This window comes from Delphinus delphis, chromosome 12 (assembly GCF_949987515.2).
Source record: "Delphinus delphis chromosome 12, mDelDel1.2, whole genome shotgun sequence".
NCBI classification, from domain to species: domain Eukaryota; kingdom Metazoa; phylum Chordata; class Mammalia; order Artiodactyla; family Delphinidae; genus Delphinus; species Delphinus delphis.
The window spans coordinates 78,947,994-78,967,090 of record NC_082694.2 but is presented as its reverse complement, the minus strand read 5'-3'; the positions used below and the strand labels follow the sequence as shown (position 1 = coordinate 78,967,090).

Here is a 19,097-nt window from a genome sequence, read left to right as displayed (position 1 = left end):
GCTCAGCGGCCATGGCTCACGGGCCCAGCCGCTCCGCGGCATGCGGGATCTTCCCAGACTGGGGCACGAACCCGTGTCCCCTGCATCGGCAGGCGGACTCTCAACCACTGCGCCACCAGGGAAGCCCCCAATGTGATTCTTAATAGACTTTTACTTACTACAAATACAGTATTTAAACAGGCTGGCCTGTATCAGAAATTGGAAAAAATGCATCACAGAGTTATTTATATGTTCGTTAAACACATGTGATAAAGAGATTCACTGCTGTTACAGGCAAGTATTTACATATTAATGAAATCTTGACAGGAAAATACATTGTGTGATCAAAAAGAATTATAGAGACTATTTCCCAAATGGTAATTCGACCATTCAGAAGATGTTATAATCTACTTAAAGATCCCATGTTCTGAAATTATTGGTCAAGGTATTAAAGTTTGGAAGAAAATGAATAATGAAAGAAAAATCTCATCTCCATGAAATGAGTATCATTTGGTATCATTAGGTAATGCTGAATCTAGTAACAGAATTTTAGGAAAATGCATTAGTTTAAAAAAAAAAATAGGGGGACTTCTCTGGTGGCACAGTGGTTAGGAATCCACCTGCCAATGCAGGGGACATGGGTTCGAGCCTTGGTCCGGGAAGATCCCACATGCCGCGGAACAACTAAGCCACAACTACTGAGCCTGCACTCTGGAGCCTGCGAGCCACAACTACTGAAGCCCATGCTCCTAGAGCCCGTGCTCCACAACAAAGAGAAGCCACCGAAATGAGAAGCCACCGAAACGAGAAGCTTCTGCACCGCAATGAAGAGTAGCCCCTGCTCACCACAACTAGGGAAAGCCCGTGCACAGCAACAAAGACCCAACACAGCCGAAAATAAATAAATTAATTCATTAAAACCTTAAGGATATTAAAAAAAAAGCTAAAAAGAAAATAGTACCTTCTCAGAGACTTTTTAATTTCAAATAAAGTCATAAACTTTACATCAGCTGTATACCTTAAACTTATACAGTGCTATATGTCAATTACATAACAATAAAACTGGAAGAAAAACATCATAAACTTTAAACTATATTAAGCCACATTAAAAACATTTGACAAGGGCTTCCCTGGTGGCGCAGTGGTTGAGAGTCTGCCTGCCGATGCAGGGGACACGGGAGGTCAAAACATTTTGACTTCCGGTCCGGGAAGATCCTACATGCCACGGAGCGGCTGGGCCTGTGAGCCATGGCCGCTGAGCCTGCATGTCTGGAACCTGTGCTCCGCAACGGGAGAGGCCACAACAGTGAGAGGCCCGCGTATCGCAAAAAGCCAAAAACAAACAACAAAAAACATTTGACAAAAGCTATATATACACTAAAATAATGATGCAAAATAATGATGCATTTAAAAAATTTTTTTTAATAATTTCAGGACATATTTCTTCCCTAATACCTCTAAAATTTTTCCCTGAAAGCAGGGTAATAATTCCTTTTCTGCTTATCTCATAGACATGCTATGAGAATTGTATATGAATCATAAAATTCATTTGTAAATTTTTTTTAAAGTTTCCTAATCATGAAATGTTTGTCGAATACAGAGCAAATGAATTAGTAAATCATTACACCTTCATTTCTTTAGTATAATACTTCTGAGTACCAAATACATAACACATACCAACATACTTTCCAAGGTCCATAAAAATTATTCTAAAAAAATATTTGTTTCCACTTTCATAATCAATAAAATTGCCCTAAACCTATTGTGTTGCTTTAAATAAACAGAAAGACAAGAATTAATCAAGTCAAAATCTAAGATGCCCACAGTGCCAGGAGACATGCAAAGCAATTCTCCCACTGCCAGCCCCAGACCCTGCTCCCAGACAAGGGAGGCTCTTAGGCCTTTCCTTTCCTATCCAACCACCAGGTTATTCTTGGATTCAGAAACTGCCAACTTACCCCATTTTGTAGCATGCTGCCTGCACGCCTCTCTCTAATGACAGTCACCGCAGCAGGCCACATACTTATTTCAAACCTAGAATATAAGCCAATTTATTGTTCTTTGCTCATAGCAGTTCAGAAATAAACTGCGCATACGGGAATTGAATTTTGGTTAGGTAACTAATCAATTTTTCAATTTTAAAGGGTAAAGAAACACTTTTATGTTTTCCTTGCGAATCAAAAAAGTGAATGCAATGCCCCAATCTTTCCATAATTATTTCATCATCCAGGCTATAGTTTAGGTGATATTTCATTACAACAACAACAAAACATATGGTGGAAACAGAATGCCCAATAAAAACTGCTTTTTAAACGTTTCAAGGAAGAAAAAAGAGATCTTTATGATCAGGACTGGGCTACATAAAAACATGAGTAAAAAAAGATTCATAATTGTTTACTGGAAAACCTCTGCACTAATTCATTTTCAATTAACAAGTTAATTGGGAACATCTTGTGTACTCTGTGACTAAATGATATCATATATGTGAGGACTAAGTAGGTGAAACAACTTCAGGTTAAATATTTATTCAGATGACTCTTTCCTATTCAAACTTCCCAGCATCAAAAACACACTCAACCTTCAAGGCCTAGATCAAACTTCACCTCTGCCAAGAAGGCTTTCCTGATTTACCTCCTTTGTAACAGAAAGTAATCTCTCCCATCTCTAAAGCCATTTATACTCCTCCTATGACACATATTTTAACTTTATGGTAGTTATATCTATAACCTGTCTGATCTTCCCTACTAGATTCTAATTTATCTGTGGACAGGGACCACATCTGACTCATATACCTATCTACCTATTTAATCTAATATAATGCCTTTACACGGTACATAATTATTCCCTAAATTTTTATTGAAATAACACAAAATTTTATAGATTCATTCACCTTCTTTAGACTGTTATTTCAATGAAAATAAAATAGTATAAAGCAATTTAGAAATGCTTCCATTTTAAAATCAGTTTCACATGTACTCATGATTAATTATAAATTTCACTGAAAAAGTTAAAATTCAAAAATCAACATCCGCTTCACAAGAAACATTACAGTAATATGCTTCTTACGGGAGAAAAACTTCCAGAATATCCTTAAAACTATGAAACTAAGCCAACAGTAATTGATCCTGGTACTGTTTTCTGTTGCCTTTCAAGGAAAAAAAAAAAAAAAAAATCAACCAAACAATAACTTACCTTCTGAATTGAAAGCTGCCTAGAGTCAATGAAAAGATAGTTCAAATTATTTCAACTCTGAAAAAATCACAAACTAATGTAAAATATCAAAACATCACTAATTTGAAACTCGAAGTGTAGGAAAAAGTAAACTCCTATCTACCTTTCAGTTGTGAAGAATGGGAATAATGTCATCTGATCTTTTTCAAGGTAAATTCTTTATTTGATTTATATGATTTAAGTTAAAAGGTATATTAATTTGACCTAGATCAAGTTTGTCCTACTGAAAAGTTTAATAAAATGCATATTGATGTTTTGCTTTTATGACATAAATTTTATGTTGTTGCAGTAACAGAAAAAGTCTCCATATTTGGCTATTCAAATCCAAGATTTAGAAAACAAAGTATTAGATGTGATATTAGAAGTTCCCTTCATTTGGATGCCCTCTTCATCATCGAAAGATAAAGAGAAGGCTCTCCACAAGGAGTCAGGCAACAATGGTCATGTAACATCCCGTCCTGAACTAGAAGCCATCTTTGTCCTTTACCTTATTTAAGAAATACTTTTGCAGCATAAAGAGAAACATGGCCCACAGGTGGCCAGCCACTCTAAATCTTATTTGTGATATTAATTTTACTAAAAGCATATTATGCCTGGAGGACATTATGCCAGACACAAAAAGACAAATACTGTATAGTGAAATTCATAAAACGAAAAGTAAAATGGTGGTTGTCAGGGGCTGGGGTGAAAGAAAAATGGGGAGTTGTTATTGAATAGGTACAGAGTTTGTTTCCCGAGATAACAAGGGTTCTGGAAATTGAGTGCACAACAATGTGAATGTACTTAACACTACTGAACTGCACACTGAAAAATGGTTAAGATGGTAAATTTTTATGTATTTTACAATTTAAAAAAAATTTTTAATAAAATAAAAAGTATATCAAGGCCAAATGGTCCTAATGGTCCCTATGCTTAACACAGAGTCAAAAATATACAACGCCAAAGATATGATCCAGAAATACACTAAAGATATATATATATTCACTCTGAAGACGACTGTAGACCACAACTAGTATATTACCTTACTTTCAGTAGGAAAAGTCAGACAGGTTTCCTTTATAGATTGTTTCAGAAAGAATGCTTCTGAGTCCATTTTATTTGCTTTGCTACATCGACCCCTTGTGTTTTACAAATTTCTTCACATAACTACCATTCGTTCATCCAACAGTCATTAACCATCATTGCATTCACCAGTACATTCATAGCACCTGATTGTGAGATAATGTTAGTCTGGTCATAAAAAACAAAACAAAACAAAACAAAACGTGCCACGGGATACTAGCAGCCTCTAAAAACAAAAATATCCTCCAAATTTGTCACCCAAAGGCCTTCTAGTTTTGGGGGAGTGACAAAGACTTATCAATGAGGAGAAAAGGATGCAAAGCGTATTTACCCAATGAAAAATGAAAATGGGAAAATTCTTGGGGACCCTAGATTTTCTGTTGCATTACCAAGGGGGGTAGAGAGGCACCAAAGGGACAAAGGCCTGAGAAAAGCAGAAATGATGTAGGGTTAGCAAGGGAATAAAATACCAGGGACAAACACACGAGTTAAAGTATGCACAGTACAAACAGGGCCTGGGTCTGCGAGTCACAGGCAGGAAACTTCTGCCGGTTGGCTTGTCACACAATTTATCAGACTGTTTTGCAAGGTTTTTCTAAATGAAGGTGGGGTAAGTGCTTTTTACACTCTAGGATAATAGCACTTTCTGAATATGAGACTAGGTATGAGAATATGAAACGACTATAAACAGACCTAATATTAGGTTGACATCATATTCTATTTAAACAACTGGTGACTTAAAAGTTTTCACTCAGCCACTTCTTATTTTCAGCCTTAATGATATGTCACATAAATTACTGTGGAACTAAAGGTAGTGAATGGTCAGAAGTCAGTCAGCAAATAATACAAATAATCGCCAACTCAGAAAAGAAAATGGAAACGTCTAAGACACACTTTCATAGTTCACACAAGCACAGCCCATCTGTATATTATAGCACGCTTTTCACAGTCAAAATTTCAATCATCAAATAATCTAAACTTAGATATTCACAAGGAAACAAACTGCCAAGTTACTATAGAAACAGTTTTTCAAGGATGATGAAAAGAATGAGGTGTTCTGGATACTCTATTTCCATCAACAGAGGTTTGCTACTTATACTATAAAATGCTTTAAATATTGCAATACACCAAAATACGCTAAATATAATTCAATCTTTCCTTGCCAATTCTGGAGGCGATCCAGGAATATAGATATTAGGATCAATTTTCACTGTCTAGTAATAAATATATGTGTCAAAGAACTTCATGAGTGACAGATACTGAATGACAGAGTTTATTTCCATATATTAAAAGTAAATGAAGTCTAAATGCAATGTGGTATCCTAGATCAGATACTGCAACAGAAAAAGGATATTAGGAGAAACACTCCTTAAATCCAAATAAATACGTAGTTTAGTTAATAGTAACATATGGTCAGTTCTGCAATGTTTTCAAAATGCAAACTTGTTCCAATAAATTAATATATTATGGAACAACGTCAGCATAACAAATTTCACATTTGCTGATGCCCAATTCCATCCACAAGAAACATTAGGTGAACACAGAAAACTGCGCTCAGCTGAACCAAGCCATGTCAGCTCACGTGTGCATGCACACACACTCCCCAGACATCCAGCAGCAGCCTCAGTTCCCAGAATGTATCAGGAGCCACTCCAGTCCACATCTGGGGCTACAACTTTGTACTGGAATTCTAATCACCCCCCTCCTCCACTTCCCAATAACACACAAATTGCAACTGTTTCCAACACTCACTTCCATAAGCAGTCTTTTTCAGGTCTTTGTCAAGGTAAAGTGACATATTTTAGTACTTACGTGTTTCTTAATCATTTAATATATGTAAAACTATACTACGATTGTTACTACATTCCTAACTTTGTTCCACTAACCCTATTCTCCCCATAAGCCCTGTGGTTCTCACTGCAGTATTTTGCATAGTGCAGTGATTTTTAGGAACGCATATGTCACGTTATATGCAGGACTATTCCAGCAGTAACTTCTTAGTTTTGACAAATGTGCTAAGATTATGTAAGAAGGAAGAGGAAGCTAGGCGAGGGGGGTACAGGAGCTTTCTGTATTATCTTTGCAACTTTTCCATAACTATAAAAATATTCCAATAAGTTTAAAATAATAATTATATAACATATATAAGGCCAAGGCCTTAGCATGGGATTCTGCATTAATAATAATTCCTAATGCTTAAGTAGCAGTGACTTGGTGCCAAGCACCATTCGCAGTGTTTTATATACATTAACTCGGTCATTCTCACAATGCTATGAAGTAAGTGCTATAATCATCCCCATTTTACAGGTGAGAAGACTGAGGTGCAGTTAGAAAACGTGTCCAAGATCACAAATCTAGGCAACTTGGCTCTAGCTAGTCAATGTTTTTATCCCTCTGCTATATTATTTCAACAGACAACTGTTCTGAATACAACCTTTTAAACTAGCCTGCTTTCATCACTCTGGAAAGGCTTTCCAATAAAACAAAAGACATAAATGAAAACTCTAAACTTTCTAAAACATGCTATAAGCATCAAAAATACTAAAAGTCAAAAAATATAGTTCTCTTTCTTTCACCAAAAAAAACCCTCTATTACCACAAGTTGTCAAAGTTAACAAAGATGGTAAGAAATGTCACCTTTGTACTTTAAAACTAAAAGAGTCAAATAGAATATAAAATGTAAACGTTTTACAGCAATGACAAACTAAGGATAGGTAGCTAACAAAAAGATGTATCACCTATGACAGATAATATAATTTCAAAGTTTTATACAACTTGGTCACATTTCATCAATGTCAAATACGATTATTTAAGAATGACAATATAAAACACTAAAATAACACAAACCAAAGTTTCCCAGCAATCATAATCATAAAATTTGGTTCAATTAAAATAGTTAATCAAACTTCCATTAAAAGCCAAGGCACACATATATATGGAATCTAAAAAAAAGAATGGTTCTGAAGAACCTAGTGGCAGCACAGGAATAAAGATGCAGACGTAGAGAATGGACTTGAGGACATGGGGAGGGGGAAGGGTAAGCTGGGACAAAGTGAGAGAAATGTCATGGACATATATACACTACCAAATGTAGAATAGATAGCTAATGGGAAGCAGCCGCATAGTACGGGGAGGTCAGCTCAGGGCTTTGTGACCACCTACAGGGGTGGGATAGGGAGGGTGGAAGGGATACGCAAGAGGGAGGAGATATGGGGATATATGTATATGTATAGCTGATTCACTTTGTTATAAAGCAGAAACTAACACACCATCGTAAAGCAATTATACTCCAATAAAGATGTTAAAAAAAAATGCCAAGGTAAACATTCTGCCACTGGCATCTCAAAACAGAGTAGGTGAAAGGTCAACTATTTGGCTGACCTAAGCTAGGAAGAAAATAAAACAGGAAAGGAGGATTTAAAGTGAGGGTAAGAGAGGAAAGACAGTCTCTTCAATAAGTGGTGTTGGGAAAACTGGACAGCTACATGTAAAAGAATGAAATTAGAACACTTCCTAACACCATACACAAAAATAAACTCAAAATGGACTAGAGACCTAAATGTAAGACCAGACACTATCAAACTCTTAGAGGAAAACATAGGAAGAACACTCTTTAACATAAATCACAGCAAGATCTTTTTTGTTCCACCTCCTAGAGTAATGGAAATAAAAATAAACAAATGGGATCTAATGAAACTTAAAAGCTTTTGCAAAGCAAAGGAAAGTACAAACAAGATGAAAAGACAACCCTCAAAATGGGAGGAAATATATGCAAACGAATCAACGGACACAGACTCTCCAAAATATATAAACAGCTCATGCAGCTCAATATTAAAAAACAAACAACCCAATCCAAAAATGGGCAGAAGATCTAAATAGGCATTTCTCCAAAGAAGACATACAGATGGCCAACAAACACATGAAAAGCTGCTCAACATCACTAATTATTAGAGAAATGCAAATCAAAACTACAGTGAGGTATCAGCTCACAGCAGTTAGAATAGGCATCATCAGAAAATCTACAAACAACAAATGCTGGAGAGGGTGTGGAGAAAAAGGAACCCTCTTGCACTGTTGGTGGGAATGTAAACTGATACAGCCACTATGGAGAACAGTATGGAGGTTCCTTTAAAAACTAAAAATAGAACTACCATATGACTCAGCAATCCCAATACTGGGCATATACCCAGAGAAAACCATAATTCAAAAAGACACATGCACCCCAGTGTTCACTGCAGCACTATTTACAACAGCCAGGTCATGGAAGCAACCTAAATTTGCCCATCGACAGACAAATGGATAAAGAAGAAATGGTACATATATACAATGGAATATTACTCAGCCATAAAAAGGAACAAAATTGGGTCATTTGTAGAGACGTGGATGGACCTAGAGACTGTCATACAGAGTGAAGTAAGTCAGAAAGAGAAAAACAAATATCGTATATTAACACATATATGTGGAACCTAGAAAAATGGTACAGATGAACTGGTTTGCAGGGCAGAAATAGAGACACAGATGTAGAGAACAAATGTATGGACGCCAAGGTGGGAAAGCAGGGGGGGATGAATTGGGAGATTGGGATTGACATGTAGACACTGATGTGTATAAAATGGATAATTTTATATTTATAATGGATAATTCAAAAATAAATAAATAAAAATAAAGTGACGGTAAAATTCTAAATGGCCAAGGAAGATAGATAAACTGGAGGAGACAAGTCACGTGAAGATCCAGGAGGACACACCCAGCGGGAGCACACTAACCTTGAAAAGCCCTAAGGGGGCGGGGAGGGAAGGCCTGGCATGCTCATGGGACTGCCAGTTGGCAGAGTGGAGAGAGCAGGGCCCTGTACCGAGTGTCCCAACAGCAAGCTGAAGGCAGTGGGGAGCTACGCGGTCATTCTGCGTTTGGGAGCCGTCCATTTAGAGCTTAGTGACTTGTTTCTAATCAATTCAACAGATCATGAAAAAGTCATTATTACTTGAAAAATACAAGCTGGCGGGCTGAAGAGAAGATAAAGCAGGATGAAATACAGGCTCTACCACTGAGCAATGTATACACTCACAGAAAAACAAGGCATGCGCACAGAAAGTTCTACAGCTGTCCGAGGCAGTAAACAAGGAAGTGGCAAGACCATTTCAGGAGCTGGCAAACATTGTAACCGAGGAGAAGAAGAGAGGAAGCAAAAAAGGCTGCAGATTTAGAGTCATTTCAACTCACCTCTTCCTCAGTTTGAAAGCATGATGCTGCAAGCAGGAACTTCTGTTCCTGTGTAAACCATACCTGATGACTCCTGCTGAAGAGGAACTGTGTTCACTCATTTCTAGACCCCTACCATAGCGCCAGGCATGCAGAAGGGGCTCAGTCAAACAGTGAGGGGTGTTTACATTCCAACAATCAGACACTTTGTGTCCGTCTGACCCAAAGTTTCCAAGTGATTTGAAAATGAATAGCAAGTACTCAAAAAATGTATTTCCTAAAAAAGGGAAATAAGTCCTACGATTGTATCTTATGGATCTCCACATCCATTAGAGTAAAACTTTGAATAGGGTAGAAGAGTACAGGCTTCACCTATGGGCTAAAATAGCAATTGAATCTTTAAGGCGGTGGGAACCTTGGAGAAACATGACCTGGACACCTGCCTTGTTAATAAGTGAAAGCATATTCTGTTGCAATCTCTGCAGGACATCTTTTCATCTCTTTTGTAAATGGGCGTAAAATGGACCTACTTTATCCAGTTAGCAAACAAGTTTAGAGAACCACTGCACAAACACCTGGGCCCTGAGGATCCAAAACTCAGGAAGAGATGGCCTCCATCTTGAAGTCAGTGAGTTTAAGGCTGGGTGTTTATTAAAGAAGAGAACAAGGGGGAGAAAGGCAGTAAGAAAAATGACTGACTATAATACAAAATAAAAAGTGCTATACTGCAAGAATGAACAAAGAATTATGAGAATATAGGGAAAGGAATAATTACTGAAGACCTCATAGAAGAGGCTATGCCTGAAACATAACTGTGGTTTCGCTTTGCAGTCACATAAAAGACATTGCTATTAAAATCTATTGTTCTTTCTCAGTCTTTCTAACTATAGCAAAAATATAATTAATGTGAAAGACTTTCTTGAGAAACAAAGATTAACAAAAAAATAAATCTATATTTTCTCAGTATATTTAAAATGATTATAACCTAAGGACTCACAAGAAATCAGTCTTTTCCAAGTTTGTCTAAGCAACACATCCCACAAGAAAGATTAGAAATAACATCTAATTACCCTCTGCTGCAATGATATACCCAAAGTATTTACTGCCATTTAAATCAGTTATGACAGCCACCATAAAGGAACTATAGATAGGGCTTTCAAAGGTAACATATAGCACTGGGCATTGTAAAACTATTCTAAAAACCAATTCTGAAATTTCAGGTTAAAATCAAACGTTTATCTAAGCAATCATCAGAAGACAATGCAAATAAATGAGTTCAAATCTAAGGAGAAACTACCTTTAGAAAAAACGTTAAGACAGTGGCCCTTTTCTCTATACTAACAATGTACAGTAGAAAAGGTCATTTCCATTCAGATTAGATCTATTTTGCGAATAGGCAGAAAATAAATGAATTAATTGTTAAATATTTATAAATACATATTTATAGACTGCATTTACTTATCAGTATTCAGATCTAAAAGAAACTGCTTGAAAGGTATATCCCAAGCTTTTTCTTTTTGCTCACTTTTATCATAACAAAGAATTACATTTTAGTACTAACAGTAATGCAAAATAGGGAGTTTATAACTTCTATTTTTAGAGCTTACTGACTTACAACTCTAAATAAAAATAGGTTCAAATCCTGGCTGCACTTACATAAAGTTTAATATGCTATTAAGCCTCTGTAAATCTCAGCTTTCTATAATAACAGAGATAATACCAAAAGTGTTGGGAGACCGGATGTAAGTATGTGCCAAATGCATAGTAATTACTGTATAAATGCTGGTCATTGTCGTCAACAGCTAAGCCTACAACTATGCAGGGGAGGTGCAGAGGAGGAATGAGGAAGCCACATGATCCCCAGTTCCCTTCCCATATCACTGTAAGTTGCCAGTAGCTAGAGTCTGTAACAATGATTTCAGTCAGAGCCGTCATAATCCCTTACAGTGTATTTTATAGTTTACAAGCAGATTTCATACAGATCAATTCACCTATTACTAAAGGTATGCAACATGAGTAAGCAAGACAGGGACTCTCAACTCTTTTTAAGACTGGGCAAACAAATTCAGAAAGGATGCAATTAATGACTGAGCCACATTTACTAGTGGGCTAGTTTACCAGATATAAAAGGTCTCACAAATGGACATATTCTTCCCTTCTGCCTCTATGGGGTCAGACAGAAGCAAGGTATGCTACTCCCAGGTGGCATTCAGGCCTGGGGCTGATGACCTGCCCATCTCCAGGCTACACACTGAGGCAAACACAGCTGAATCTGGAACAACAGGGAGGATAAGGGTGTCAACCCTCCATGCAGTCAAAAACCCCTACATAACTTATAGTCAGCCCTCCATGCACGTGGATCCTCTGTACACACAGCTCCACATCCTCAGATTCGGCCAACTGAGGACCATGTCGTTTTGTAGTATTTACTACTGAAAAAAGTCCATGTGTGAGTGGAACTGCACAGTTTGAACCCGTGTTGTTCAAGGGTCAAATGTATATTCTCTTTTCTTCATTCTCAGGAAGTGATGTTCTGGCCTTTGGAAGCCCACCAGATGGTACAACAGGGTCTTAATGGTCCCACTGGTCTTAAGAGTCTATGTCACAACCCAATTATCAAAAAGCCTTCAACTGAGATAAGGAGCATTAGTATAATGGGAAAGAGGTACTTTGATTTCCCATCTGTCTTTGTGCCTCTGGAATTTCATAGGGAGAAAAGGTTGTTGAGAAAAGCAGGATCCCCAAGACATTCCTGGGTTCCCTGGACCTACAACCTAATATTGTCAGAACTACACTTCAATTTCTAAAAGATACAACTAATTCAAACAGACACTGTTATCCTAAAAACTGTTCTTAACCATAAAACAGTATATATTGAGTACATAGCCATAAAGCTAGGAGACTTTCTTTTCTTTTTTTTTTTTTTAGTAGCAGAAGACTTTCAAAAGAAAAAGCAAAGTTCACATTCCGTACGTTACAGTAATCCTATTATGCTAGACATATTTTGGTTTGGCCTCAGGATCACGTAAAAATAAGTTAGAAATAATTTTATAATCAGAAAAAAAAGTTTAAATTGTTTACATTTTAAAATTTAAGATGTTTAGCATGAAACAAAAATTGTTACTTAGCAAAAAGGTAAAATTCAGTGAACATAGTACATACCAAGCTTCAGGGAGCAAAACGGAATATTCATGTGGAGAAGTGGTCTCTGGGAAATTGGAGAGAATCACGAGGCGATGAGGAAGCAGGTCAGATCCATGGTAAGTGAACAGAATTTCTAGGGCTTGTACATTACTTTCCTGTACAGAAGGCAAGGGCAAGTTTCTAACGTGAACCTTAGAAATAAAGGAGTGATTTTGTATGACAACATTCAAAACCTTAAAATTAACTTTTTTATGCAGTTCTGATATGAAGTGCTTTGAAAGATTCCTGATTTTTCCAGGTCTGTATCACTTTTCTCAACCTAATGCTCTAAAAATTATTTTTAGAACTCAGAATAATGAATAAAAAAATTTTAACATGATTCTATTTTCTCTACATTTTATTAATATAGTACCACACAGAAAGGAAATGTAATGATATAGGCATGCAATAACATTAACTGCATGGCTCAAAGACTTAGAAAGTGTTAATAACCATAATTGTTTTATTTACAAAAAAGAAATTACCCGAGCATAAGTTCTTGCTGAGAGAACAATATTCTGATTTCTGAACTTCTTAAAGAATTCAGCATCATATCTCTGTTCAGATGCATGAGGCACTCTGAGGATTTCCTGAGGGGAAACAGTGATTTAATGGAAAGGCTTTTAAATATGGGTGACAAGAAAATATTAAAAACCATTACAACTCTGCCTACCTAAATAAATAAGGCCTGAATTAATTAAACTCTCAACTGTTAACTAAAGTAATACATCTGTATTCTTGTCTTTATTTGGAAAATGGCTATATTTATAAATGCTGTTAATTGAAAAAAAAAATCCAGAAGTAAATGAAATAGGCAGTAAAATTACAGTAGGAGGGCTTCCCTGGTGGCGCAGTGGTTGAGAGTCCACCTGCCGATGCAGGGGACACAGGTTCGTGCCCCGGTCTGGGAAGATCCCACATGCCGTGGAGCGGCTGGACCCGTGAGCCATGGCTGCTGAGCCTGCGCGTCCGGAGCCTGTGCTCGGCAAGCGGAGAGGCCACAACAGTGAGAGGCCCGCGTACCACAAAAAAAAAAAAAAAAAAAAAAATTACAGTAGGACAAGCAAAATCCACCACCTGGTAAAAACGAATAAGCAACAGTTATACATGGCTATGTACTATGGGCACCTGTCACATCTGTGTGAGAACTTTAGATTAACTTTACTGCTGCTGGAATGATCTATGTAAATTGCAGATTGAACCATTCATTCTTTAATCAGATATTTATTAGGTGTCAATAATGTGCAAGGGGCACTGTGATAGGCAGTGGTGATACAATGAACAATAATACAGCTTCCCTGCTCTTCCAAGTAGCTCAAAATCTAGTAGGGAAGACGAACAAGCAATAAGAACAGGTAAAGGGAAACACATAGGAAGTGATGTTTACTGAGTCCCTACTATGCGCCAATACCAAAAGCCACGGTGTGACCACAGAAGGGAGGCTGAGAGAGATGGAGGAAGTAAACTGCAAATGAAGTCAAATTTCAAAGGTGGGAAATTTATACTAAATCCTGGGTAACGTAAGCTATGAGGGTCATGTGAAAAAGCAATCTAAACTATGTCTATTTTATGAAATGCTTCTCACGCCTTTAACAATACCTAAATCTCATGGTACAGAGTGCTACTGAAACGCCCAACATGGGATATTCGTGTGTGTGGTCCCGAAGAAACAATTTTGAAGCATGCTTTAAGTTCAAGTGACTAACTCTGGCCATAATTAGGATCAAAGTTTAACCAACTAAATTCAAACCACTAACAAATCATTAAAATTAAACAAGTCAGAAATAGTCATATTAGGATTATTAAAACCCAGTGTATACAGAATTTGGTACTATAGACGGCTATATGCCATAACCTGAAGTTTAAATGTAAAATAAAAGTAAATGAAAAGAACCATAAACCTAGGAAACACAGATTCTCAGAGACGGCTAACGCACTTCTACTCCCTAGACGAACAAAGCAACTTCTGGCCTTTCATGAACCTCTAAATTTTACCAAAACTGATGTATAAGAGAACCTGCTTCTATACAAAATGAACTTTTCCCACATAAATAGTTCTAAAGACCAAGAATATCAGATATGAAGGCAGCCTTAGCATTTATAATGACAGATCAAATGAACATAATTGATTTGATTAAAACTACTCCTGGGCTTCCCTGGTGGCACAGTGGTTGAGAGTCCGCCTGCCGACGCAGGGGACGCGGGTTCGTGCCCCGGTCCGGGAAGATCCCACATGCCGCAGAGAGGCTGGGCCGTGAGTCATGGCCGCTGAGCCTGCACGTCTGGAGCCTGTCCTCCGCAGCAGGAGAGGCCACAACAGTGAGAGGCCTGTGTACCGCAAAAATAAAACAAACAAACAAACAAACAAACAAAAAACTACTCCTTACCTCATATGTTGCGAGTCGATCTAAGTAGGTTAATAATTTCAGTCTACAACGGCAAAGTTCCTTTTGTTCCAGTGTTAACCTGTTTTGAACAACTGTATTAGGCCACTTATATTTACCTACAAGCACATTTCTCTAAGATCTAAAATAGAATAAAAATGATCAATATTCCATTAAGCCTCAAATTCATGGAACAGTACACAAAAGCACAAGGGTAAAACAATACTAAATGCATTTGATTTAACTTGCCAAAATAATGTACAGCAATTGTCACTAGTAGAGAACACACTTAGATTACTAGGTATTTTTAAGAAATTACAAACGAACAGTAATAAATCATTTACTTTGAAAAGTTCACTAATTTAAGTAGTTCTTGTCTCTTCCTGAGCTCCTTCTCCTTTTTCTTCTCGGCAGGCTCTTCATCAGGTGGGGAAAGCTCCTCGTAGGAGATACCGTCAATGTCCATTTCACCAAGTAGTGTAAATCTGTGAGAAAAAAAGAAAACCCAAATCTGTGTATTTTTTTAAATTTCATATAGTGAAGTACCTTCTCCTACTTTGATTTTATTACCTTGGTTTCTGCAGAAACAGAAACAAGCAATTATTTGAAAGAAAGCTTTTGCTATTTATTATAAGCAAAGCGATTCTTTCATTTATGTCCACAGGATGGGCAAAAAGTCATCAGTAATCATCACATGTAGAAACTCTGAATATCAAGAAAATGAAAACTGCTTACGAAAACATGGGAGGTTATAGTCACCCAATGTGAAACAGCCTATGAAGAAAACGTTGCCCAGAGTTTACAATGTGAATCACTTCTATTTAAGGTTTTAAAATGGTAATGAATGTCAGTCTCATTTAATTTACTTATCAAATACACTATCACATTTATATCCCCCCAAAAGTTCCAAATGTTTGATGAACAGCAGCTCTTCTCAAATAACTTTATTACTGTTATTAACTGACATTTGTAGGGTGCTTAAAAGTTTATGAGGTGACTCCCTCTTGTGAGAGCACCGGAATCACAACAAACTGCTGAACGATCATCAACAGAAAGACACTGGAACTCACCAAAAACCCCACATCCAAAGACAAAGGAGAAGCCACAATGAGATGGTAGGAGGGGCACAATCACAATAAAATCAAATCCCAAGACCACTGGGTGGGTGACTCACAAACTGGAGAACAATTATACCACAGAACTCCACCCACTGGAGTGAAGGTCCTGAGCCCCTCCCAGGGTCAGGCTTCCCACCCTGGGGGTCTGGCAATAGGAGGGGGAATTCCTAGAGAATCAGACTTTGAAGGCTAGCCGGATTTGATTGCAGGACTTCAACAGGACTGGGGGAAACAGAGACTCCACTCTTAGAGGGCACACACAAAGTAGTGTGCGCATCGGGACCCAGGGGAAGGAGCAGTGACCCCGTAAGAGACTGCCTGCTAGTATTGGAGGGTCTCCTGCAGAGGCAGGGGGTGGCTGTGTCTCACCATGAGGACAAGGACACTGGCAGCAGAAGTTCTGGGAAGTACTCCTTAGCGTGAGCCCTCCCAGAGTCCGCCATTAGCACCACCAAAGAGCCTGGGAAGGCTCCAGTGCTGGGTCGCCTCAGGCCAAACAACCAACAGGGAGGGAACCCAGCCCAACCCATCAGCAGACAAGCAGATTAAAGTTTTACTGAGCTCTGCCCACCAGAGCAACACCCAGCTCTACCAACCACCAGTCCCTCCCATCAGGAAACTTGCACAAGCCTCTTAGATAGCCTCATCCACCAGAGGGCAGACAGCAGAAGCAAGAAGAACTACAATCCTGCAGCCTGTGGAACAAAAACCACATTCACAGAAAGATAGACAAGATGAAAAAGCAGAGGTCTATGTACCAGATGAAGGAACAAAATAAAACCCTAGAAAAACAACTAGATGAAGTGGAGATAGGCAACCTTCCAGAAAAAGAATTCAGAATAATGATAGTGAAGATAATCTAGGACCTAGGAAAAAGAATGGAGGCAAAGATTGAGAAGATGAAAGAAATGTTTAACAAAGACCTAGAAGAATTAAAGAACAAACAAACAGAGATGAACAATACAATAACTGAAATGAAAACTACACTAGAAGGAATCAACAGCAGAATAACTGAGGCAGAAGAACGGATAAGTGAGCTGGAAGACAGAATGGTGGAATTCACTGCTGCGGAACAGAATAAAGAAAAAAGAATGAAAAGAAATGAAGACAGTCTAAGAGACATCTGGGACAACATTAAACGCAACAACAATCGTATTATAGGGGTCCCAGAAGGAGAAGAGAGAGAGAAAGGACACGAGAAAATATTTGAAGAGATTATAGTCGAAAACTTCCCTAACATGGGAAAGGAAACAGCCACCCAAGTCCAGGAAGGGCAGAGTCCCATACAGGATAAACCCAAGGAGAAACATGCCGAGACACATAGTAATCAAACTGGCAAAAATTAAAGGCAAAGAAAAATTATTGAAAGCAGCAAGGGAAAAACGACAAATAACATACGAGGGAACTCCAATAAGGTTAACAGCTGACTTCTCAGCAGAAACTCTACAAGCCAGAAGGGAGTGGCATGACATATTTAAATTGATGAAAGGGAAGAAGCTACAACCAAGATTACTCTACCTGGCAAGGATCTCATTCAGGTTTGATGGAGAAAACAAAAGCTTTACAGACAAGCAAAAGATAACAGCACCAGTACCACCAAATCAGCTCTACAACAAATGCTGAAGGAACTTCGCTAAGTGGGAAACACAAGAGAAGAAAAGGACCTACAAAAACAAACCCATAACAATTAAGAAAATGGTAATAGGAACATACTTATCGATAATTACCTTAAATGTGAATGGATTAAATGCTCCAACCAAAAGACACAGACTGGCTGAATGGATACAAAAACAAGACCCATATACATGCTGTCTACAAGAGACCCACTTCAGGCATAGGGACACATACAGACTGAAAGTCAGGGGATGGAAAAAGATATTCCATGCAAATGGAAATCAAAGGAAAGTTGGAGTAGCAATACTCATATCAGATAAAATAGACTTTAAAATAAAGACTATCACAAGAGACAAAGAAGGACACTACATAATGATCAAGGGATCAATCCAAGAAGAAGATATAACAATTATAAATATATATGCACCCAACATAGGAGCACCTCAATACATAAGGCAACTGCTAACAGCTCTAAAAGAGGAAATCGACAGTAACACAATAATAGTGGGGGACTTTAACACCTCACTTACACCAATGGACAGATCTTCCAAACAGAAAATTAATAAGGAAACACAACCTTTAAATGACACAACAGACCAGATAGATTTAATTGATATTTATACGACATTCCATCCAAAAAGAGCAGATTACACTTTCTTCTCAAGTGCACACAGAACATTCTCCAGGATAGATCACCTCTCGGGTCACAGATCAAGCCTCAGTAAATTTAAGAAAACTGAAATCACATCAAGCATCCTTTCCTACCACAATGCTATGAGATTAGAAATCAATTACAGGGAAAAAAACGTAAACACAAACACACGGAGGCTAAACAATACGTTACTAAATAATCAAGAGATCATTGAAGAAATCAAGAGGAAATCCCAAAATACCTAGAGACAAATGACAATGAAAACACGACGATCCAAAACCTATGGGATGCAGCAAAAGCAGTTCTAAGAGGGAAGTTTATAGAAATACAATCCTACCTCAAGAAACAACAAACATCTCAAATAAACAACCTAACCTTACACCTAAAGGAACTAGAGAAAGAAGAACAAACAAAACCCAAAGTTAGTAGAAGGAAAGAAATCATAAAGATCAGAGCAGAAATAAATGAAATAGAAACAAAGAAGACAATAGCAAAAATCAATAAAACTAAAAGCTGGTTCTTTGAGAAGGTAAACAAAATTGATAAACCTTTAGCCAGACTCATCAAGAAAAAAGAGGGAGACGACTCAAATCCATAAAATTAGAAATGAAAAAGGAGAAGTTACAACAGACACCAGAGAAATACAAAGCATCCTAAGAGACTACTACAAGC

At 37.7% G+C, this 19,097-nt stretch overlaps 1 protein-coding gene across 2 annotated transcripts in view; it reads right to left on the bottom strand.

Annotated features, from left to right (window-relative positions):
• The window catches only part of NBAS (NBAS subunit of NRZ tethering complex), a 340,240-nt gene that overhangs the window by 235,013 nt on the left and 86,130 nt on the right, over positions 1–19,097 (bottom strand). For both annotated transcript variants that reach the window (XM_060027072.1, XM_060027073.1), the window contains 4 exons: positions 15,386–15,526; positions 15,045–15,123; positions 13,143–13,247; positions 12,637–12,773 (listed from right to left, as the gene is read on the bottom strand). In XM_060027072.1, coding sequence (XP_059883055.1) covers positions 12,637–12,773; positions 13,143–13,247; positions 15,045–15,123; positions 15,386–15,526 — 462 coding nt within the window. The remainder of the gene's footprint in view (positions 1–12,636; positions 12,774–13,142; positions 13,248–15,044; positions 15,124–15,385; positions 15,527–19,097) is intronic.